This window comes from Ammospiza nelsoni, chromosome 4 (genome assembly GCF_027579445.1).
Source record: "Ammospiza nelsoni isolate bAmmNel1 chromosome 4, bAmmNel1.pri, whole genome shotgun sequence".
NCBI lineage: Eukaryota > Metazoa > Chordata > Aves > Passeriformes > Passerellidae > Ammospiza > Ammospiza nelsoni.
The window spans coordinates 27,175,963-27,193,978 of NC_080636.1; the positions used below are offsets into that span (position 1 = coordinate 27,175,963).

Genomic DNA, 18,016 nt, shown 5'->3' on the forward strand with positions numbered 1-18,016 from the left:
CAGTTAAATGTATTCATGCCTTATTAGACACAGCTGCACAAATGGGCTGTCATATTTCATTAGAAAATACCATACAAGTTTTACGTGTGCACAGTACCCTTCATTTCTGCAGGCAACACCACTACTTTAAATTACAGAACACTCACAGAACAACATGCTATTTGTTTTAAAGGCACACAAAGGCAAACAATCTGGGATGAGGTGGTGCAGGGGAAACATCCAGAGGAAATTTAATTTTTTCTCCCATGCCTACCACATTTTTATTTAACAAAGCATTTTTATTAAATAGACAAAAGAGTAAACAGAGACTACAATGCTACAGAAGCTTCAGAATAGGAAATGCAGGTAATTTCTAGTATGGAGCAAATACTTCCTTCTGCTTTTTGGAGGAAGGTGGGATACAAATGAGAATCAAGCAGTCTTATTACAGTCTTGTTAAATGCACTTTTGTCAGGTCCATGGTATGCTGACTTTGATGCTCTTCTACTCTAATATGGTGCCATGGAGTGAAATAGGGAGGCCTCTGAAGAGGCATCTTTTTAGACAGTGAGAGTGCCTAAAGAAACCTCATGGCAATGTAAGGTAACTGGTAGCTGAAGAGATATGAACTGGAGAAAACCTAAAGAAAGACAACCCCTAGAGGAAAACCTCTTTTCATTTCCCAGGAAAACTCATGCTTGGCAGTAAGTACTACACAGGCAGTGGCAAGCCAGATTTGATTTTAAAAATGATTGTCCATTACCTACTGCAAAGGTAAAATCCCAATAGTTTTTTGCTGGCGAAATCAGCATGCTGCTTTCAAACATGACTTGCTTTTCTAACGTAGAGAAGGAGAGCTGAGCCTGCCTTCTTTGCTGGAAATGAGCAAACAATAGCAAGCAAGTCTATACATATACAAACAATTATGTTATAATTTATAATGAAAAAAATCTACCATGGCTCCACAGCTAGATCAGCCACAATCAGCTTGTTGTGTACTAGTGTCTTTTTGTGTAGCTTCCTTTGGCAGAGGGGTTTTCATTGAAAACAACAGTATTGTGAGTTCTCCAACACACTGCCAGTTCCACTTCACCACATAAGAGACAAAATCTTAAGTCAGAAAAAGAAGTTAAGTCCTAGACCACCCTGATCTTAGCTGGCCTGAAAGCTCAGAAAATTAACACCACCTTGTTTTTCATCAAATAAGCAAAATCAAATTAAAGAATATACTTGTTTTCCTGCTGAAAAGGCACTTCTATGTCTATGCATGATCCATGTACTTGGAAATATCTGACCCAAGGAAGTGTGGGGGGCCTGTTGAAAGTTAATAGGACTCATTAACGTGGGGAGACAAACAGTGGCAGCCCCACTGTTAATTTTGGATATTGCCCACAGTAAAGTTTTCCACTAGCTTTCAACTGTGTTGTTTCTCTGCTTTCTTCTTGCTAGTCTGTAGGAAATAATCAAGTATATCCTACAAAGGAAGGAAAACCAAAGTGACAGACTAATATAATCACACTCAAACCCACATATACAGTGCTGGCACTATCAAACTGGTTTGCAGATAAGAGATTTGATAGGTGATTATTGCCTTTGAGCTAAGAAACCCTATGATAAGCAGTTCCTATGAATAAAGTTCTCACTATACACTGTGCTTTGTGGTGTTGACTTCATTATTATTACAACAGTATCTGTTGGGAGGGAGGACACAGGGGCTGTAAAAATAAGGCAATGCTCATTTCCTTTAAGACTACAGTATAATTAGTGAAAGCACAAAAAATCCAAAGGTAAACACAGTCTGGCTTTAAAAAGGGGGCAATATCCAATTGCAATTATTAGCTAAGAAATCCTACATATCTCAAGAAAAACCCCTTGCCTTTCCTACCTAGCCTATGACAAGCTGGGTGAACCATTTTGACTGAAAGCATTAAAAAAAAGTACGCCAAACAAGTATTTTTATCAAATAACTATGAATAGCATAGTGAATGAAATTGAAATAAAATAAAATGCTAGAATTCAAATGGAGCTGTCTACTTCCCCATCTCTATTCATATATGACTTTGCCTGCCAGTAACACTCAACTAACATCAAATTGATGAGTTTATTAGCAGAGACTTAACACCACAAAAACACACTTGATTCAGTATTCAGCAAAGCCTTGATAATTAACTTGTCTATCAGGAGGCTGATGAATGGGCATTGCTAATGGGATTTCTGTAGTTAAGAGGCAAAAACATGAACTAAAGGAATCTGCAGTCTCATACTGCTTACCTGTGACCACAAAGCAACATCTTAAAAGGCACTGCTTACAAGTCCCTGCCTTCCAATATAAAAGATGCTGCTGCCAAGAGTTCTTGACTCCTCCACTTTGTTGGATCCAAAATAATGCATGCCATTTTTCTGTGGGTTAATAAGCCATGACATTTGTCCAGGCTATTGGAGACAATTGCCATGTAGGAAAAGTGCTTTTAAAAACATATTTCATGTATGACAGCCTATCCTGTAGAAGTAAAACCAGAAAGAAGCTAGACAATTTTTTTTTTGTGAGGGTGGTACCAATCTCCTTAAGAAGCAGACACTGGAAACCAGATCCTGCATCCAGGTAGTAGGCAACTCATCACTGGAGCACTGTGTAGAGCAAAGCAAGGACTTACAGGGAATACAAGCAACAGAAGCTTTGCCTCTTGGAGCACAATCATCAGTCAAAGAATAAATGATGATTTATTCAATATTATTAATACTGAGCCTCCTCACTATTCCTCTAAATATACTGGGAGGGATTGTGGGCACCCACCTTTTGGCACAGTTAACATCAACTCTTTCAGAAAGTAAGGAGTTAATGTTACATTTTAAGGAGGAAAGTCACAGAGGAGAGAGAATGGCAAGTGACAGGCAGGGCGATAGCTCTGCATAGGGATTTATTTAATGTTAAAACAATTGTTAACTGTATCTTATTTGTACTTTCAAAGTAGTCTGAGCAAGAGCATTCTACATACAGGAAACTATTTTAACAAGAAGAATGCTACATATACATATAGAATAAAATAATTTATATGTGTATATATATGCACATACATATCTTTCTTTCTGAGCAGAACCACTTGGAATGCCTTAATCCTGGCATGTCAAACTGGGAAATGACCATAACTAAGCTCCCTAAGCCCATGGAATATGGATTATAGCCAACAAGCTCCTTCTCTATGGAGTGTCATAGATGGTGACACAAAACCAAACACTCTGAAAAGAACTCATCAGTTCCTCTAACTTAGTTCACTCTTTCACCTCTATTGCTGTAGTACCAAGATGTCTCCAGCAATTTAGGGCTCTGCTTTATAGAAATGTTTAAGAAACACATAAACACATCTGAATTCCAGTTAAAAACAAGGTAGCATGAGCATAAGAGGCACTGAACAAGCAAAAGGAATTGAGACCATGTGAGACAGGTGTCAAGATACTTCAGGGTTTGTATATACCAGTTTTTATGAAAGACCATGAAATTTAATATAAAGTTCATGTAGAATAAAAACTTAAGAAGTTAAAGGAAGAATCCAAATGGGTTTGCATGTAATGGAGTTGACTACAGTGTAAATGCAATAAGTCTAACAAACAGATGGCTAAATAAAAACTAACAGTAAATAATTTGAAAGCTTAAGTAATTGATACATGACTATTTTTACTTAATCAACAAATTACATTTGATTGTTTAGTTGTGTAAGACAGAATGTGTATCAGTGTCCAAACTACAATTTCATCCAAAGATACCAAATTCCAGAGGATGACCTTTGCAATCACCATGGTATCATGCAAGACTCCCACCAAGACAATTCATTCCATATGTAGCTTTATGTTGAAAAGTAACTGAGCTAATTTCAAGATTTATTTTTAAAATGTAAAATCTCTAATTGTGGGCAGCTAACACTATGGTTCTTTCCAAATACTGTTGGAATATCACTTCTGAAGAGATTAACTGATCAGCATTGTAGGCCACCAGAAAGATAATTTATTGCACTGAGCTGAGCTATGTAATTATAAATTACACATAGAAAAAGCAATATAAATAATAACAACAAGGAATGTCACTGATCGTAATCTAGTCTTTGTAGAAGGTCCCTCAACAGCTGACATTAATTATTCTTGCAGAGCAAGAACAAGAACTACAAAAGCTTTTCTATTTTCTCACTTCTTTCTAGTAAACTGCTTGCTTGAGCAGACCAAAGCCCATGCTTAAGCTCTTGGTATACACCAGTTTAGAGTCAATAAATGTTACCTAGTGACTACTGTATACTGTAGAAAAGCTGAGGAGTCTAAAAACTACATTGAGTTCTAGGCAGGGAAAATTTGTAAGCTGTCTTAAGAGTTTCCAAATGTACTGGCAAAGGTTTCTGTGCAGGCATGTATGTGTGAGGAACGCCTAACCTATTATGTGCAAATAAATAATAATGTCACCCTTGATTAAGTAATGAGTTGTGTACCTTACATTTGTAAAAATGGTAAAGAATCACAGCACAGGATGACATGGTTACTAACACCCTAGCTATTAAATCTTGCTACTAAAACATTAACTACAATATAAAATACTCAGCAGTATTGTGATTTTTCCACTTCTTTTTTTTCCCGAATTTGAACGCTAATATTCATAAGAGAATGATGTAATTTATTAAACTAATAACCACTTTCTGCCAAAAGGAAAATAAACACATTGGAATGACATCTGGCATTAAGTCTCTGTTTCGTTAAAAACATGTTTATACTTTCTGTTTCTCAAGACACCAAGGAAAACAATAAAACAATTTTACAGCACCAAATTAGTACTAATTAGTACTTGGAATTTTAAACATGAAAATACTGTACTGTCAAGAGCTCTCCACCTAAGTGTATGTACACAGCTTCCACCACCAAAGTACTTGACCTACTTGTATTACTACTAAGAGTGACTAAAAATTCCAGTTGCTTTTGCTAAAATATTAATGTTCTCTTTTTTATGGTAGCTGAAAGGACTTTTAGTCAGATAGGCATCATAAAGGTAGTTATATCCACTGATCTATAGGATGAAACTGTGAAAGTGTTAACAATTTTTGGTTATGGATTGATTTTGTGAATTTGTTTGGTTTGTGGGTTTTTATACTATCCTTTATTATGAATTTAATTCAAATTACTCTTGAGATTATGTGACATTAATAAGCATCACAAAACAAAATTTTGACAGTTCTGAGATCCAATGGTAGCATCATGGTTTTTACATCAATGCTGAAGCTGTCTAATTTCCCAGAAAATTGTGAAATGTTGGACAGCTGGTGCAAAAACTTTGTGGCACAAAAAATCTCAAGAAGCAAGATTTCCCTCTCCAACACTATAATAGCAATGAATTTAATAATCTTTCAGATACACTTATTTTTGTCAATTCAGCTATTCTAATACAACAATGCTGGTACATTTGCAGTTTTAGAAGGAAGTTTACCCCAGATACCTTAAAAAAGAAGGGAATGTCCTCATCCTAAAGAAGAAAGACAGCTTCCTCTTTTGGGAAGGGTCACTGAAAAAAATCCTAATCTTGGAATTTAAATGGTGGGGGTTAATAAAATAAGACTTCTACTCAGTATGACAAGTACTTTACTCTTAAATCTTGAGAATAAGTTATGCCAGAAGGATTCAGCAAATTCTAAGAGGTAGCACCCAACCTCAGCAATTTTAGAGTAGAGCCATGCAAAGAGGAAAGACATTTTCCCTTGGGGCACATTATGGTCCTATTCACACTATCTGCTGGGTACTTTTAAACTGAATTTGGAGGCAAAAATCCCTGCTCAGTAAATATATGAGTAGTATATCTTAAAAAAGCAAGGTTTTTTTCTCTCACAGTGTCACATTTTGTTTACTCTGGAGAGAGCTCCTCCTGTGCTTTTGTATTTCATAGGCCCAAGAAAAGGACCAGCTAGCGTGGCAGAGCTCGGAAAATGCAAAAGGCTTAAGTCCTTTAACTCAGAGGTTTAAATCCCCTCCCCATAAAGACACACATTTTAGAGGAAGAGGGAATATAGCTAAAAAGTATGGAGTGGCAACACTCTTTCTTTGTTACCTCCCTAAATACTAAATCTTCGCTTGCAGGGAAACAAGGCAGTCACATGAGGAATACTGGAGAGTTACAGGCAGTGTAAATGGTGCAGCATTTGGTCTCTTTTCCCTTTCCCATTTATCCGTTTTATGGATGGTTAGAATGAGAAAAAATAGAAAGAGGATCTCAAGAGAAGAAAAATGCAATGGGGTAGGATATCTCCTAGGTAAATAGGACAAGCTGTTTCAATTCACACAGTATTTAAAACTCCTCAGTAATGAAAGCTCTATCATGTGCAGAGGTAGAGCAGTAAAACACAGAGAAAACCTTTGATTGACAAAATGAATCACTTTGATGCATTACTCTTAGATCATCATCCTCTTTCCTTTGAGGTCAACACTATGATTCCATTGAAATCTAATTTCACTCTCAAACTACTTATCCATCCCAGTAAAGAAGAAAACAGCACTGTGCTAAGTATGCAGCTGCACTTTTAGCAGACCTTCAGTCAAAATCAAACTTCCTTGATGCAGATGTAAAAAATTTAATGAGCCAACATAAGTCTGGAAAAATGTAGAGATTTTAGTTATGAAAAAATAGTAAAGTGGGCTGTTTTGACCTCTAGCAGACCATTTTTTAAACTGAGTACTTGCAATTGAAAAGGATAAATCAAGGAGCAGAGAGAAAAAGAAAAAACCAAAAAAGGTTATTCAGTGTAATAGTTAGACAAAAGGTTTCTTATTAACAATGTGGTTTTTTTTTCTGAAAAGCACAAACTAGATTCATCAGAGAATCATGAGAGCCATCAGAGAGATCCAGTAACAACAAAAATTCCAGCACTGTGCAGATTTCTTTTTTTGGGAAATCTGAGATTCTAACATCAACTGTTTTTACTGCATTATCTCCTTTAGCATCAGCTGGAATCTGACATTCATCCATCAGCAGAAAATCTAGAATTCCTACATTGTCAGAATCTAACAATATTAGTCCCAGTAGATCTTTTACAAACAGTTATCTTCAATGTTGTTCCAATATACAGTAGAAACAATACTGCTTTCATGTTGAAACAAGTACTTTTTATTGAAGATTCTTTACGATTTATTATTTTAAACTATATGAAACATAAGAAATATGCTAAAGAATTTCTCAGTAGTACTGCTGAAATAAACTATCACAGCACCAAATTTAGTGCAGTGTGCTATGTACCAACCATTCACAAAGTAATGCTCTGGATGATTTTTTTAAAATAAAAATATCTCTAATGTCTTCTGGGTCTCAACACTTTGCTCTCCCTACATACCCCTGTAAACAGTGCAAAGACAGGCCATGCACTCAGAAGCAGATAATGCATGTCAGATTTTGTCTTCAAAATAGTCTGTATAATTCAAAATAACAGTTGCTTGAACTACTGAAAACAAGTATGTTCTTCAGGAACAGTTAGAAATGCTAGCCTAGAAAGTTTGCTTTGGCTAACACAGTTTACCTTAATATGATGGTGGAAGGCAGAGGGTATAATCCAAAGCCACCTACGATTATGAGAGTGCTTGTTAAACATTTCTTTTTCATGAAATATGTAGTTTGGTTGCTCCTTACCTCTGTTTTCCCATTCTCTGCTGATTTACTGCATTGCTTTTATATAGGCAGCTGTCTGTTGTTGTGAAAACAATGCTGAGCTTGCAGCTTTATTTTAATTCTAAAGCTGAACTGGTTTTAAGATGGAACTTAGCCAGCCTCTGAGAAGAGCTATGTGACATGACTCACTGTGGGAGAGAGAAGGGTACTATGGGCTGTCAGTCCCATCCTCTACAGAAAAACTATAGAATGGCTAGAATGAGTTCTTTTACCTGAGGTGTTCTTCCTTTTTTTAATAAATAAAGTTGCCTATGATACTCCAAAATACTTCAGCCTTACCAAGAGACAATAGTTTTGAAAGTGAATTTAGACAAGAGCTTGCTACTAAGTTTCACAATTTTTTGCTTTCCAAACTTTGCAGGAAGCCATTGACTACAAAGCTATGAAATGAAGTATGGGCATATTCTTCTTGAAGGACCAGGGACTGTACCCTGCTGCCAGAGATGATGAGGAGAATCAAATTGGTTGGTTGTTCCAGACATCTGATTTTTACAGAGGTATCTGGTTTTCACTCATTTAAAGCTGACTCATTAACTTCATTGGGAGTTTACTCATCAAGACATGCCTCTTGTTAGGGTTTCAGAAGATGTTTAAAACAATAAATAGTACAGGAAGAAAAGTTTTGAGCTTTCTGTGAACTTCAACAGAAATTAGCTTTACTAGGTTCTTAGAAAAAGCTCCTCCTTTGTTTGGTACATCTCCAAAGGTTAGTAGGATAAAGTTCAAAATACCACTAACTCTTAATTTCCTGAGAGCAATCCAAATGTGATAGAAAATGGTATGTAAATAATACTGTGGTCACAGACAGGATGCCATAAAAAATGTGATGGTGGGAAAAACTGAGGTTAGATGACAGTTTTGAACAAGAGAAACCTCACTCTCCTGGTGTGTGGAATTTCCAACTCAAAAAATCAAACACGTTTTACATAGTAACAAACTCCTCTCTGCATTTGATTCAGCATGTTACCTCAAGAAGCATATAATGATAATGATCATGATCATGATCATGATAATGATAGCAACAACAATCCTAGGCAATGCCAGAATCAATATCTTCTTGAAATTTCATATAAATGTAAAACTGTCACCCAATTCAGATTACTGATATGCTTCACCTTTAATGCCTACTCCTTTGTTTATATAATTTCTTAGACACAGCTATAAAAGAATAAATATGTAGGTTACCATTCCTTTTACCCATTTGGTAATAAAGAACAGCTCCTTAGCAAGACATCCCAATGCAGTTCTTGATAAAAAAATACAAGCTACAGAATGCAATGGAAAATATTAAACATACCTGCAGAAGTAATCGCTCAAAGGCAAGGAAATTGTCCCATTTGGAAGTTTGGGGGTGTTTCAAAGTCTGGACTGTGGCCAGCACAAGCTGTAGAAGACCACAGTGGTTCTCCAAAGCTTTGAGATTGTTTCGGAAAAGCTGAATGTATGAGCTGAGCTGTTCAGGGGTGACTCTGCCTGTAGAAAAGAAAACAGGACACAGCATTCAGTGGAGACAAATGCAAAACTAAATGTTTTAAATTATTGTGAAAAGGTTATAGAGAACTTTAGAGGCCTCTCCACTATGGGTCTGATCTTAGCTTTGCTGCAATCACTGGGAGCTTCAGCAACAGGTCAGGACAAAGATTTACATCATCCATGAATTGTGCCTTGAGATATGCAATATGGTAGCTTTTTAACAATGTACAACAGATGGTGACATAAAGGGTAATACTTTTGTTTTCAGACAAAGAGGGACATTCATTTCAGCTAGGAAAATAATATTTGATGACTACTTCTAAACAATCTTTCTGTTTTTACCAGAAGTCCAATGGCAATTTGTGAGTTTTTTACTTTATAGCAAATTCAAATCTTCTCACCACTTCCTGAGGGTACATTTTTGATTAGTCTTGACTCAAGAAACAGGTATAATGTTAGTGACACAAGGAACTACTTTTGGAGCTGTTCTTGGAAGGGACATTTCCAATGTGTGACCCTTCAGTTTCTGACATGCAGTAACCACAGCATGATTTCACCAGCTGTTTGAAAATAAACACCCCAATGCCCACTCATGGTCCTGTAGATCTTTTCTTATTAGAAGAGCATGAGGAGCACCATTTGGGCCAGATGAACATTACAGGATTAGCTGTTTATCCAACATTAAAATGCCAGCTGAACTGCTCAAGCAACTTATATTTTGGAAGGGATCTCTTTCAGGAAGGAAGGCAGCTCAACTATCCCAAGAAAATCACCACAGATGGCAATTACACATGCCATCAACAGACAGGCAAAAATGGTGTCAAAACACCATCCTAGCTGCAAGTCTGGATTGCGACCCAGGCCAGGGCTGGTTCCTGGAAGCCTCTGCCAGTAACAAGTCATCTTCCTCAAGCAAACCAGACCTAAAAAGCAGGGATATATGAGCTAGAGTGAGGAGGATCCTTTAACTTAAATGGGACAGTCTTTGGTGCCAGGAAGTCATGAGGGTGTCCTGATGCTTATTGGTTCATAGCTTACAACATTGATAATTTCAGTCAGAATTTTTCCATAAAGGAAAAAACCTTATAAAACTGCCACTGTGTTTCTTCTCTGTGTTAGGTTATATCATCACTTAACAAGGCTCCCCATCTGCCTTCATCCTTTCAGTATCATATAAATGGCAAATAAATTATTCCAACAGTGAATAAATGTTGAAAGCTCCTCCTCTTAGTTTCAGTGATATCAAGGGCGGTCTTTGAAAGAGCATTTAGATTTGGAAAAGCTGCTAAATAAAGCCAAAACACACGGGCTCTTTATGTGAATTTTAATGGAAAGCATCAAACCGAAAAGTCAGCAAATTAACACACAAATCAAGCTGACACCACTCAGTGGGCCAGAGGGCTGACAAAAGGCTTCCACGGTTAGCCCACGTAGACTAAAACAGCAACCATGGCCATGTGTGTTTTTAGACTAAACACTGGAGCTTTCAGTCTTGTTTTATTTCTTTTAAAGCTGTGTCAGGCAGATTTACACGGTGATTTGAAAATGTAAGTCCATGATGCCTTGCAGCATACCTTTGATAATGACTGCATTACTCAGAGCAGTGCTGATATATTGTAGCATATTCAAAATCTGATAACTTGCTTCAATTGAGAAAAGGTGCAGTTGCCAGCCCTTCCTTCATATGAGTCAGAAAAATAGGAGGGCTTTCAAGACTTCTGATTTCAATTAAAAAAAAAAAATTCAAGAGTTTTGTTCCACATTGTTCCTTGTGAAAGCGAATCCAGATGAAGCACCGGATCAGTTTGAAAGCCATTCAGCACCATTTCAGATAAACAATCAAATTCTTTCCCACCCTCAGAATACCACCAAAAGAAAGTCCAACACATATGTAAGTACAAGGAAAATCCTGACCTTAGCAAGTCATTAACAAAACTTATACTGGCATTAAGGAGTGCAGCATCTCATCTGTGATATTTACAATACCCCTAGAACCACTCAGATCCAGGATTTGAGAGTTCCAGCCAACTTCTACACAGCAATCTCCCTGGACAGCTGGCTGATAAATATATTTCCAGTATTCTACTATTCCAGTAGCTGAGGAAAGGAATTTGGGAAAGTAATTGGTGGTAATCAGCAATTAGATGACTTTTCCTGAGGCCTAAATCCTCATCATCTTCCCTGCTGCTTGCTCACAGAGGGAGATTTCAGCACAACAGACTACTGCTAATCTAATTTCAACCCTACCAGCCCTTTGAGTTTTTGAAGTCCCTTTGTTGTTTCAAATTGTTTTATTGCAATGTTGCAGATAGGTCGTAAGAAATCAAGAGGAGATCTATTTCAACCACATCATGTCTTAACTGTCATTTTGTTCTCTTAAAGCATATTTCAAGGTTCACAGGCAGAACATGGCAACTACTGGCAAAAGGACTTTAGTGCAAGTATCTTGTCCTGCTCTCTTCTTCCTGCCCCATCACATTCATACGCCTCTCCAAACTCTAGATCCATGCAGAGTCAGAAGTTTGTGTGGGCATCAAAGCCTGACTGTGAGAAATATGTTATGCTGACAAAGCACTTGATAATTTTTAAATTCCTGAATGGGAAAAGGAAAATCTTGAATTCAACCACTGTTAGGATTTAAAAATACTGATAACCTTTTTGAATAAATGCTAGGAATTCCATATTGTCTAAGAAATAACCTTTGCCATTAACAGTTATCAAGCAGAATGTGTGAAACAGGTATATTTGTCCCAAACTCAGTCAACTACATCCCAATACAGGACTTGAAAAAATGACATCTACTGAAAGCAATATTAAAACAAAACAAAAACCAACCATGCACACACACAAAAACAACTACAAACCTCAAGAAAAACAACACCACCACCACAAATCACCCCAACACTTTGAAGCCTCAAGCCTCTTCACAAGTATAAGAGAGAGGATAAAATCAGTAAGGTAGTCACTGGGAAGTATCACAGAGAAACCCAAAACTTAACAGAATATAGGAGGATGGGAAGCAGGTAAGAAAAACAGACTAATGATGTGTGGAAACTGCTTCAGCTAAAAAACAACAAATGGCTAGTTTGGCACAATTAACATATTTGTGCACTAAAGAAATGATCTTGGGAAACAGAATGAAATAATAGGGTAGGAAATGAGACTGGATATTACAAAAGTAACAGAAACAGGACAGACTCGTGACCAATCTCACTACTGAGGAACCTGTCCTATGCAAAAAACACTGAACATCAGTGTGATGAAGCAGTTCTGTGTTTTAGGGCTCTGATAAATGGAAGATAAAAAGTAAGACATAGCAGAGACTAGACTAGCCTAGGAAAAGAGAAATCTAACATTTGTGTCAAAGAAACGATGAAATTAGCTACCTTACTTAGCTGATATCAGGACAAATGTCCAAGAAAAAAAAATCTTGCATCACATGTAACACTGGGATAAAATGCAAAGTACATTTATCAGAGAACGTCACGTCAAATTGAGATGTAACCAACCAACAAATTAATTACAATACAAATGGATTTAACATAGCATTAATTGTGCCCTAACCATATTTGAGTGGGAATAGAGTGGGATTACAAGAATTGTAAGATACCTAAGAAACACCCAAAAACAGATGGCAGGTAATATGCAATAGAGAAGTACTAGTATATAAAAAGATAAGATAAACTAAGAGTGTTCTGTGTGCTTGTACATATTTATAGTACAAATTTTGGTAATAAATGGTGCCAAAACAGGTGCTGTCAGAAGCTGGTGGAACGTCATTAATATGGAGAAAGAGCAGCCAGCAGATCTGGATTGCTTTGAGTATTGGACAAATGTAAGTAGGATGAAATTTATCAGTATAGAAATGATGCATTTTGGGGGTAGGGTAGAGCTATAAATGCATAGTTAAAACCTGGAAATGACAAAAGAAGGAAATAATGTCTAGGCTTGTTCATTGTAAAAGAGCAGGTACAATTCCTTTCAAGTGACACAGTTGTAGTAAAAACAGAGGCCATAGAATGCTTCAATGTCTAGAGGCCATAGAAATGCCTCAATACAAAGCCTCTCCTTCCAGGAGTCTGCTCTGTGCAGCTCAAATCACTCCCGTTCCTGGAAGTTTACTCAAAACTGTGATGCATGCACAGAGAGGACGCTATAACAATTAGGATGACAGAGAACTAAAGTTAGGAAAGCAAAACAGAAATATCTGGCTTATATGGGCTCCCTGAATCAGCTGGTAAAAAAATGAGGTCTCTTTGAATACATAAAAATATTTACATGAAAGTTCAATTCTGGTACTACAACCAATGGGGATAAATAATACATGAATATAATTACACAAGACATTAAGAAACATCACTGTATCAATCAGCCTTCCAGTAGTGGAGGCAAACAAATATAACTTGCTCTAACGTGAGTTTTGATGAGTGTCTAATGAGCAGCTGCATAAATGTTCACAGGCTTAATTCAATATAAATGGACCACTTCAATCCTTTATTCCTATGGTAATTAATTTGTAAAAACACTGGTTGAATTCCACCTCCAACTTTCAAGAATTTAGAGCAGATCTCAAAAGAACCACAGAATAATTTTGCCTACTTGTCAATTACAGAAAGTGCTGCTTGCTTCTGTTTTTGTTTTTATTAATAATTAATTGAATAAATAATTTTTTGCTAAATATGGAAACAGCAGCACTGAAAATCAACATTTTCAGTGTTTTACCATATCAAATATACACAGTTCATAATACATGTACAAATGATGTCATGCACAATTATTCTGAAGGGAAGAAGTATTTTTGTTACTGGTAAGCAGATCACTCAACATAGACATACTGTAGCAGAAATTACCAGCAAGTGATATTAAAGGTCTGTCAAAAATCTGGGTTTGAGTAGTAAAAGAAGGCTGAGTGGAACAGAAAGACTTTCACCTCAACAGTTAAACAAAAAGTCAACTGGACAAACCACATTTGTAGACATTAAGACACAATTTACCAGTATGACTTTTTTTCCATTTGAAATTAATGTTGCAGTCTATGCAGTGCAATGCAGGCATTGCTTCAAGAATATAACTATTTTTCAAGATGGATTTACTGGTAGAAGTAATTTTTTTTAAAATTAGAATCCAAAAGTGCTTATGCATCCAATAAAAATTTATGGATGAACAAGGTGGTTAAAGAGCAAAGGTCAGAATTATCAATGCACTCTTCCAAACATCCAGGCCTTATTTTTTTCATATAACACTTAGTTAATTATCTCCATAGGGACAAGGAAACAAGTAAAGAGGAAAGTGCATTTTGGACCAACTGAGTAAATCTGTGGATGCTCTTCCAAGACTGCAGGAACCGCCAAATACACACAGCTTTTAACTTTGTTCAGTTTTATGCAAGAAGACAGAGCTTCACTGGCTGGAATCCTTTTAGTGAAGTCCATTTTCCACTTGAAAGAATGAAGAATAAGAAACAATCCTGGCATGCTTATGCTCATAGACAAGATTTTTCAAGTCAGTAGAGGGCTGAAGAAATCCAGATAAATTGTTTTCCTTGTCCACAGTCTAAGCAACATAGACCTATCTCTCCCAGTAGCAATGCTGGACACTTCAGAGGAATGTAGAAAGCTCTTGTACTCCACAAATCCAATTGGGCAACTGTGCTGCTAAGGGAGCTGGATATTTGACAGAGTCAGAGCAATTGAGGAGGGCAGATGTTGCCCCTTATGTCTCCTTGTTAGTCTAATTTCCAGATGCTGTTATTGACTCAAAATACTTTTGTACTTCATGGGAAGCTTCAATAACAATCTTTAACAACAAGCACCAGGAAAATAATTTAATCTCAACTTTTGTTTAGCTTACTTCAAAAGTCATCCGGCCTTTAAACTGTTAACAAAGAAAAGAAGAACATCAACTAATCCCTTGTTCTTTGGAGAGAAGGAAAGTAGGCCAGTATGGGATGCTGTTTGGCTGGCTTCTCCAGAATAAGGATCTGAAGAGCTCTAAACCTTACAGCAGACTGAAAACAGATGTCTCAGGCTTATTTCTAACAGCACGCGCTCATTTCCTGCAAATGTGAGTCCATCTGTCCTGGGGTTTATGGTCACTTGTAGGCCTCTCCCTTTTTTTGTGGAAGAAACACCAGTACCCAGATAAGCCCATGGTCACAGGTGTGAGTACAAAGAGCAAGTCCCTACTAGAGCAATGCCAGGATAAATCCCTTTCGGGAGTCTGAGCAGTCCCTGAAGTACATCCCAAAGTACACTGCCACAAGGCAGGGGCAGGCTCCTGCTGCCTGCCCCCACAGCACTGTGCCATCAAGGAAGAGCTGTGATCAGCCCTGACTGATTCCCATTCCTCTTGCCACCTTAACAACATCTGCAGAACACAGGCATTGGAGGTCAGCCACTCTGCCCTGTCTGTCATAGGCTTTCTAGTATATCTCAAGACCATGAGGGAGGCACAGCCTGCCATATCTCACACCTGAAGGTGTGTATTGCAGTGGCTTTCATGGAGCCACAGACAATGGTGACAACTATGCTAATGCTTAGCAAATTCTGCAATAGAGGCATATACCCAGAACAAAAAAAGCTGAACTGTATTTACCACTCAGCTAGCACTTGCCATGTGAGCTTGAACATCTACACCCAACTTGGCTTCAGTCCCATCAGCTGTAGCATTGAGTTGGTTATCCCAAAAGCAGTTTATTCTCTATCACTAGATGTGTATGGTGTCATTAAATCCTTGTTTTAACAGTGTTCCTATAGAGCTCAATTATATATGGCCCAAGCCATAAGCTTGCTGCTTTAGCTTTCTCTCCTAATCAGCCTTAATTTTTTATTACAAAACGGAAGCCACACTTAAATATGAGTTCTGTTGACAATTCTTTTGAAATTCTTTTACATGCCTTAAAACAAATAAAACCTAATCAATTAGGTGGGACAAATATAATGAAAGCACTCTAATACAATCATCAAGATTTTCACTTCTAAGCATCTAAATCCAGAAGCATCTAAATATGACCCTAGTTATGATTTATGACTCCTAGACCATCTACAGTTTCATGTTTTCAAATACATCCTGAAGGCTTTGACAAATATATAGTTTAGGTGCTTCAATATGAGTTGATTTTTTTTTCTTTTATGTTCTTCAGAACTTTGTTTTTAAATGTTCTGGCCCTTCAAATGATTGTTTCCTTCTCTGTGTACTCTACCATTCAGTAGATTGTTAAGTCAGTATGCACAGAAAAGTAACAATCATATCTAGCTAATGTCTACAATACACTCTGATTGCCCTTCTAAATATTAAAGCAAATTTAAAGAAAAGAGAACTCCATGAATAAACAGATGAGATCTTGTCTTCCAGAATTAAGCTTCCCAGGGGTTATCATCAATATTAAACTTCCAATTTAATACTGGCATACCAGAGTTTACCAAATACTCCTCAAAATCCTGAGTAAATATGCATAGGGGTGATTTTATTACTTAGTTTTTACCACTTCCCCCAAGTTAATAAATGCAGAATACAAGGCCAACTCCCAAACAGACAGTCTCCAGCCCTTAAAACTCAGTAATCCCTGGAAACAGTAATTCACTGTTTCTGCAAAAGGACTTGAAATCTACAAATTTGGCTGAATCATATCCAGAACACTTTAAACTTCTCACAGAAATGAATCAAGTTGTTTGTCTTAAAAATAACATTCCCGAAGGAATGTCAGGTGGCTTGTGCATGTCCTCATTTAGCCCTACGACATATGTTCTCAGACACTGAAGCACTTCATTGTGTTCTTGGCACACTGCCCCAGAGAGAAGGAGGTCATTGTTCTTCTTTGGTACACTATTCACAGAACTTATTATTTCTCTTATGATTTCTGGAAGACTTCTGCAGCTGAGAATATCCTAACAATCATTTTGGGTGGTAGCAATTAAATAGGGATGGAAAACATGATGATGTATGAGTATGTACATATGTAATTCACCACGTCTCTGGTGTAACGAGTCATCCTTGGTGAGACTGAATGAAGAGGCTTACACAATTATACTTGGGCAAAAAAAGTGTTGGGCAACCCACAGAGTTGTACTGAATTGCCATGTTCCACCTCCGGTTTTACACTTACAGATGTTGCAAGCAAACCAGCATCTATTTTATCTTTGGTTTAAATCCTTTGGCACACGCCCTTCTCAGTGACACTTTGGTCACTTTGGACACTTCTACATCACTTTCAGCCACTTTAAGTTTGTTCTCTCTCCTTTTTTTAACATAAGTAAATTCTAAAGTCCTTTCTGTGATTGTCAGACACAGAAAGCACATTACTTAGTGCTCATATCCTCAACAGTGTTCCATCAAAGTGCAGGTGCCATGTGATCCCACTGCATGCCAGAATGAGCATCCCCCAACCCACACTCATCAAGTCTTCCTTGTGTAAAACACAGTCCTTGTGGCTGATGCACCCTACAATATGAAGATATCACAGCACACATTACAGCAAGTTCTATCTTATTTTCAACCAGGCTACTTCCCCACAGATATAAGAGAACAGCAATTGCAGTGGATTTCATTTTCTGAACTTGAAGTACTTTATTTTTCACCCAGATACAAAAAGGCTTAAGGGACCTGCTCCTATATTTTTAGCCACATCTTGATTGTCACAAAAGGAGAGTCTACTGTATAGTGGCGATTTTTTTTTAAAAAAAAACAACCTTCAAATTCAAAAATCAAAATATTTAGTTTCAAGACTGAGATGATACAATAGAACTCAATATCAGGAAAAAATAAAGAAAGCTTAGTGAGTAAAAAAAGTCTGGTGTTTATCTGAAAAAACCCCACCAAATAAATTTTAGCAGAGAACAGAAGATGGTAATACAATTACTTCTTTTGAGGAAGTTGCATCAGCAT

The 18,016-nt window shown here is 37.1% G+C and overlaps 1 protein-coding gene across 1 annotated transcript in view; it reads right to left on the reverse strand.

Annotated features, from left to right (window-relative positions):
- SCFD2 (sec1 family domain containing 2) overlaps positions 1 to 18,016 on the reverse strand; it is a 185,977-nt gene that overhangs the window by 128,794 nt on the left and 39,167 nt on the right. The window contains exon 4 of the mRNA XM_059471305.1: positions 8,958 to 9,133. Within this exon, the coding sequence (XP_059327288.1) occupies positions 8,958 to 9,133 (176 nt within the window). The remainder of the gene's footprint in view (positions 1 to 8,957; positions 9,134 to 18,016) is intronic.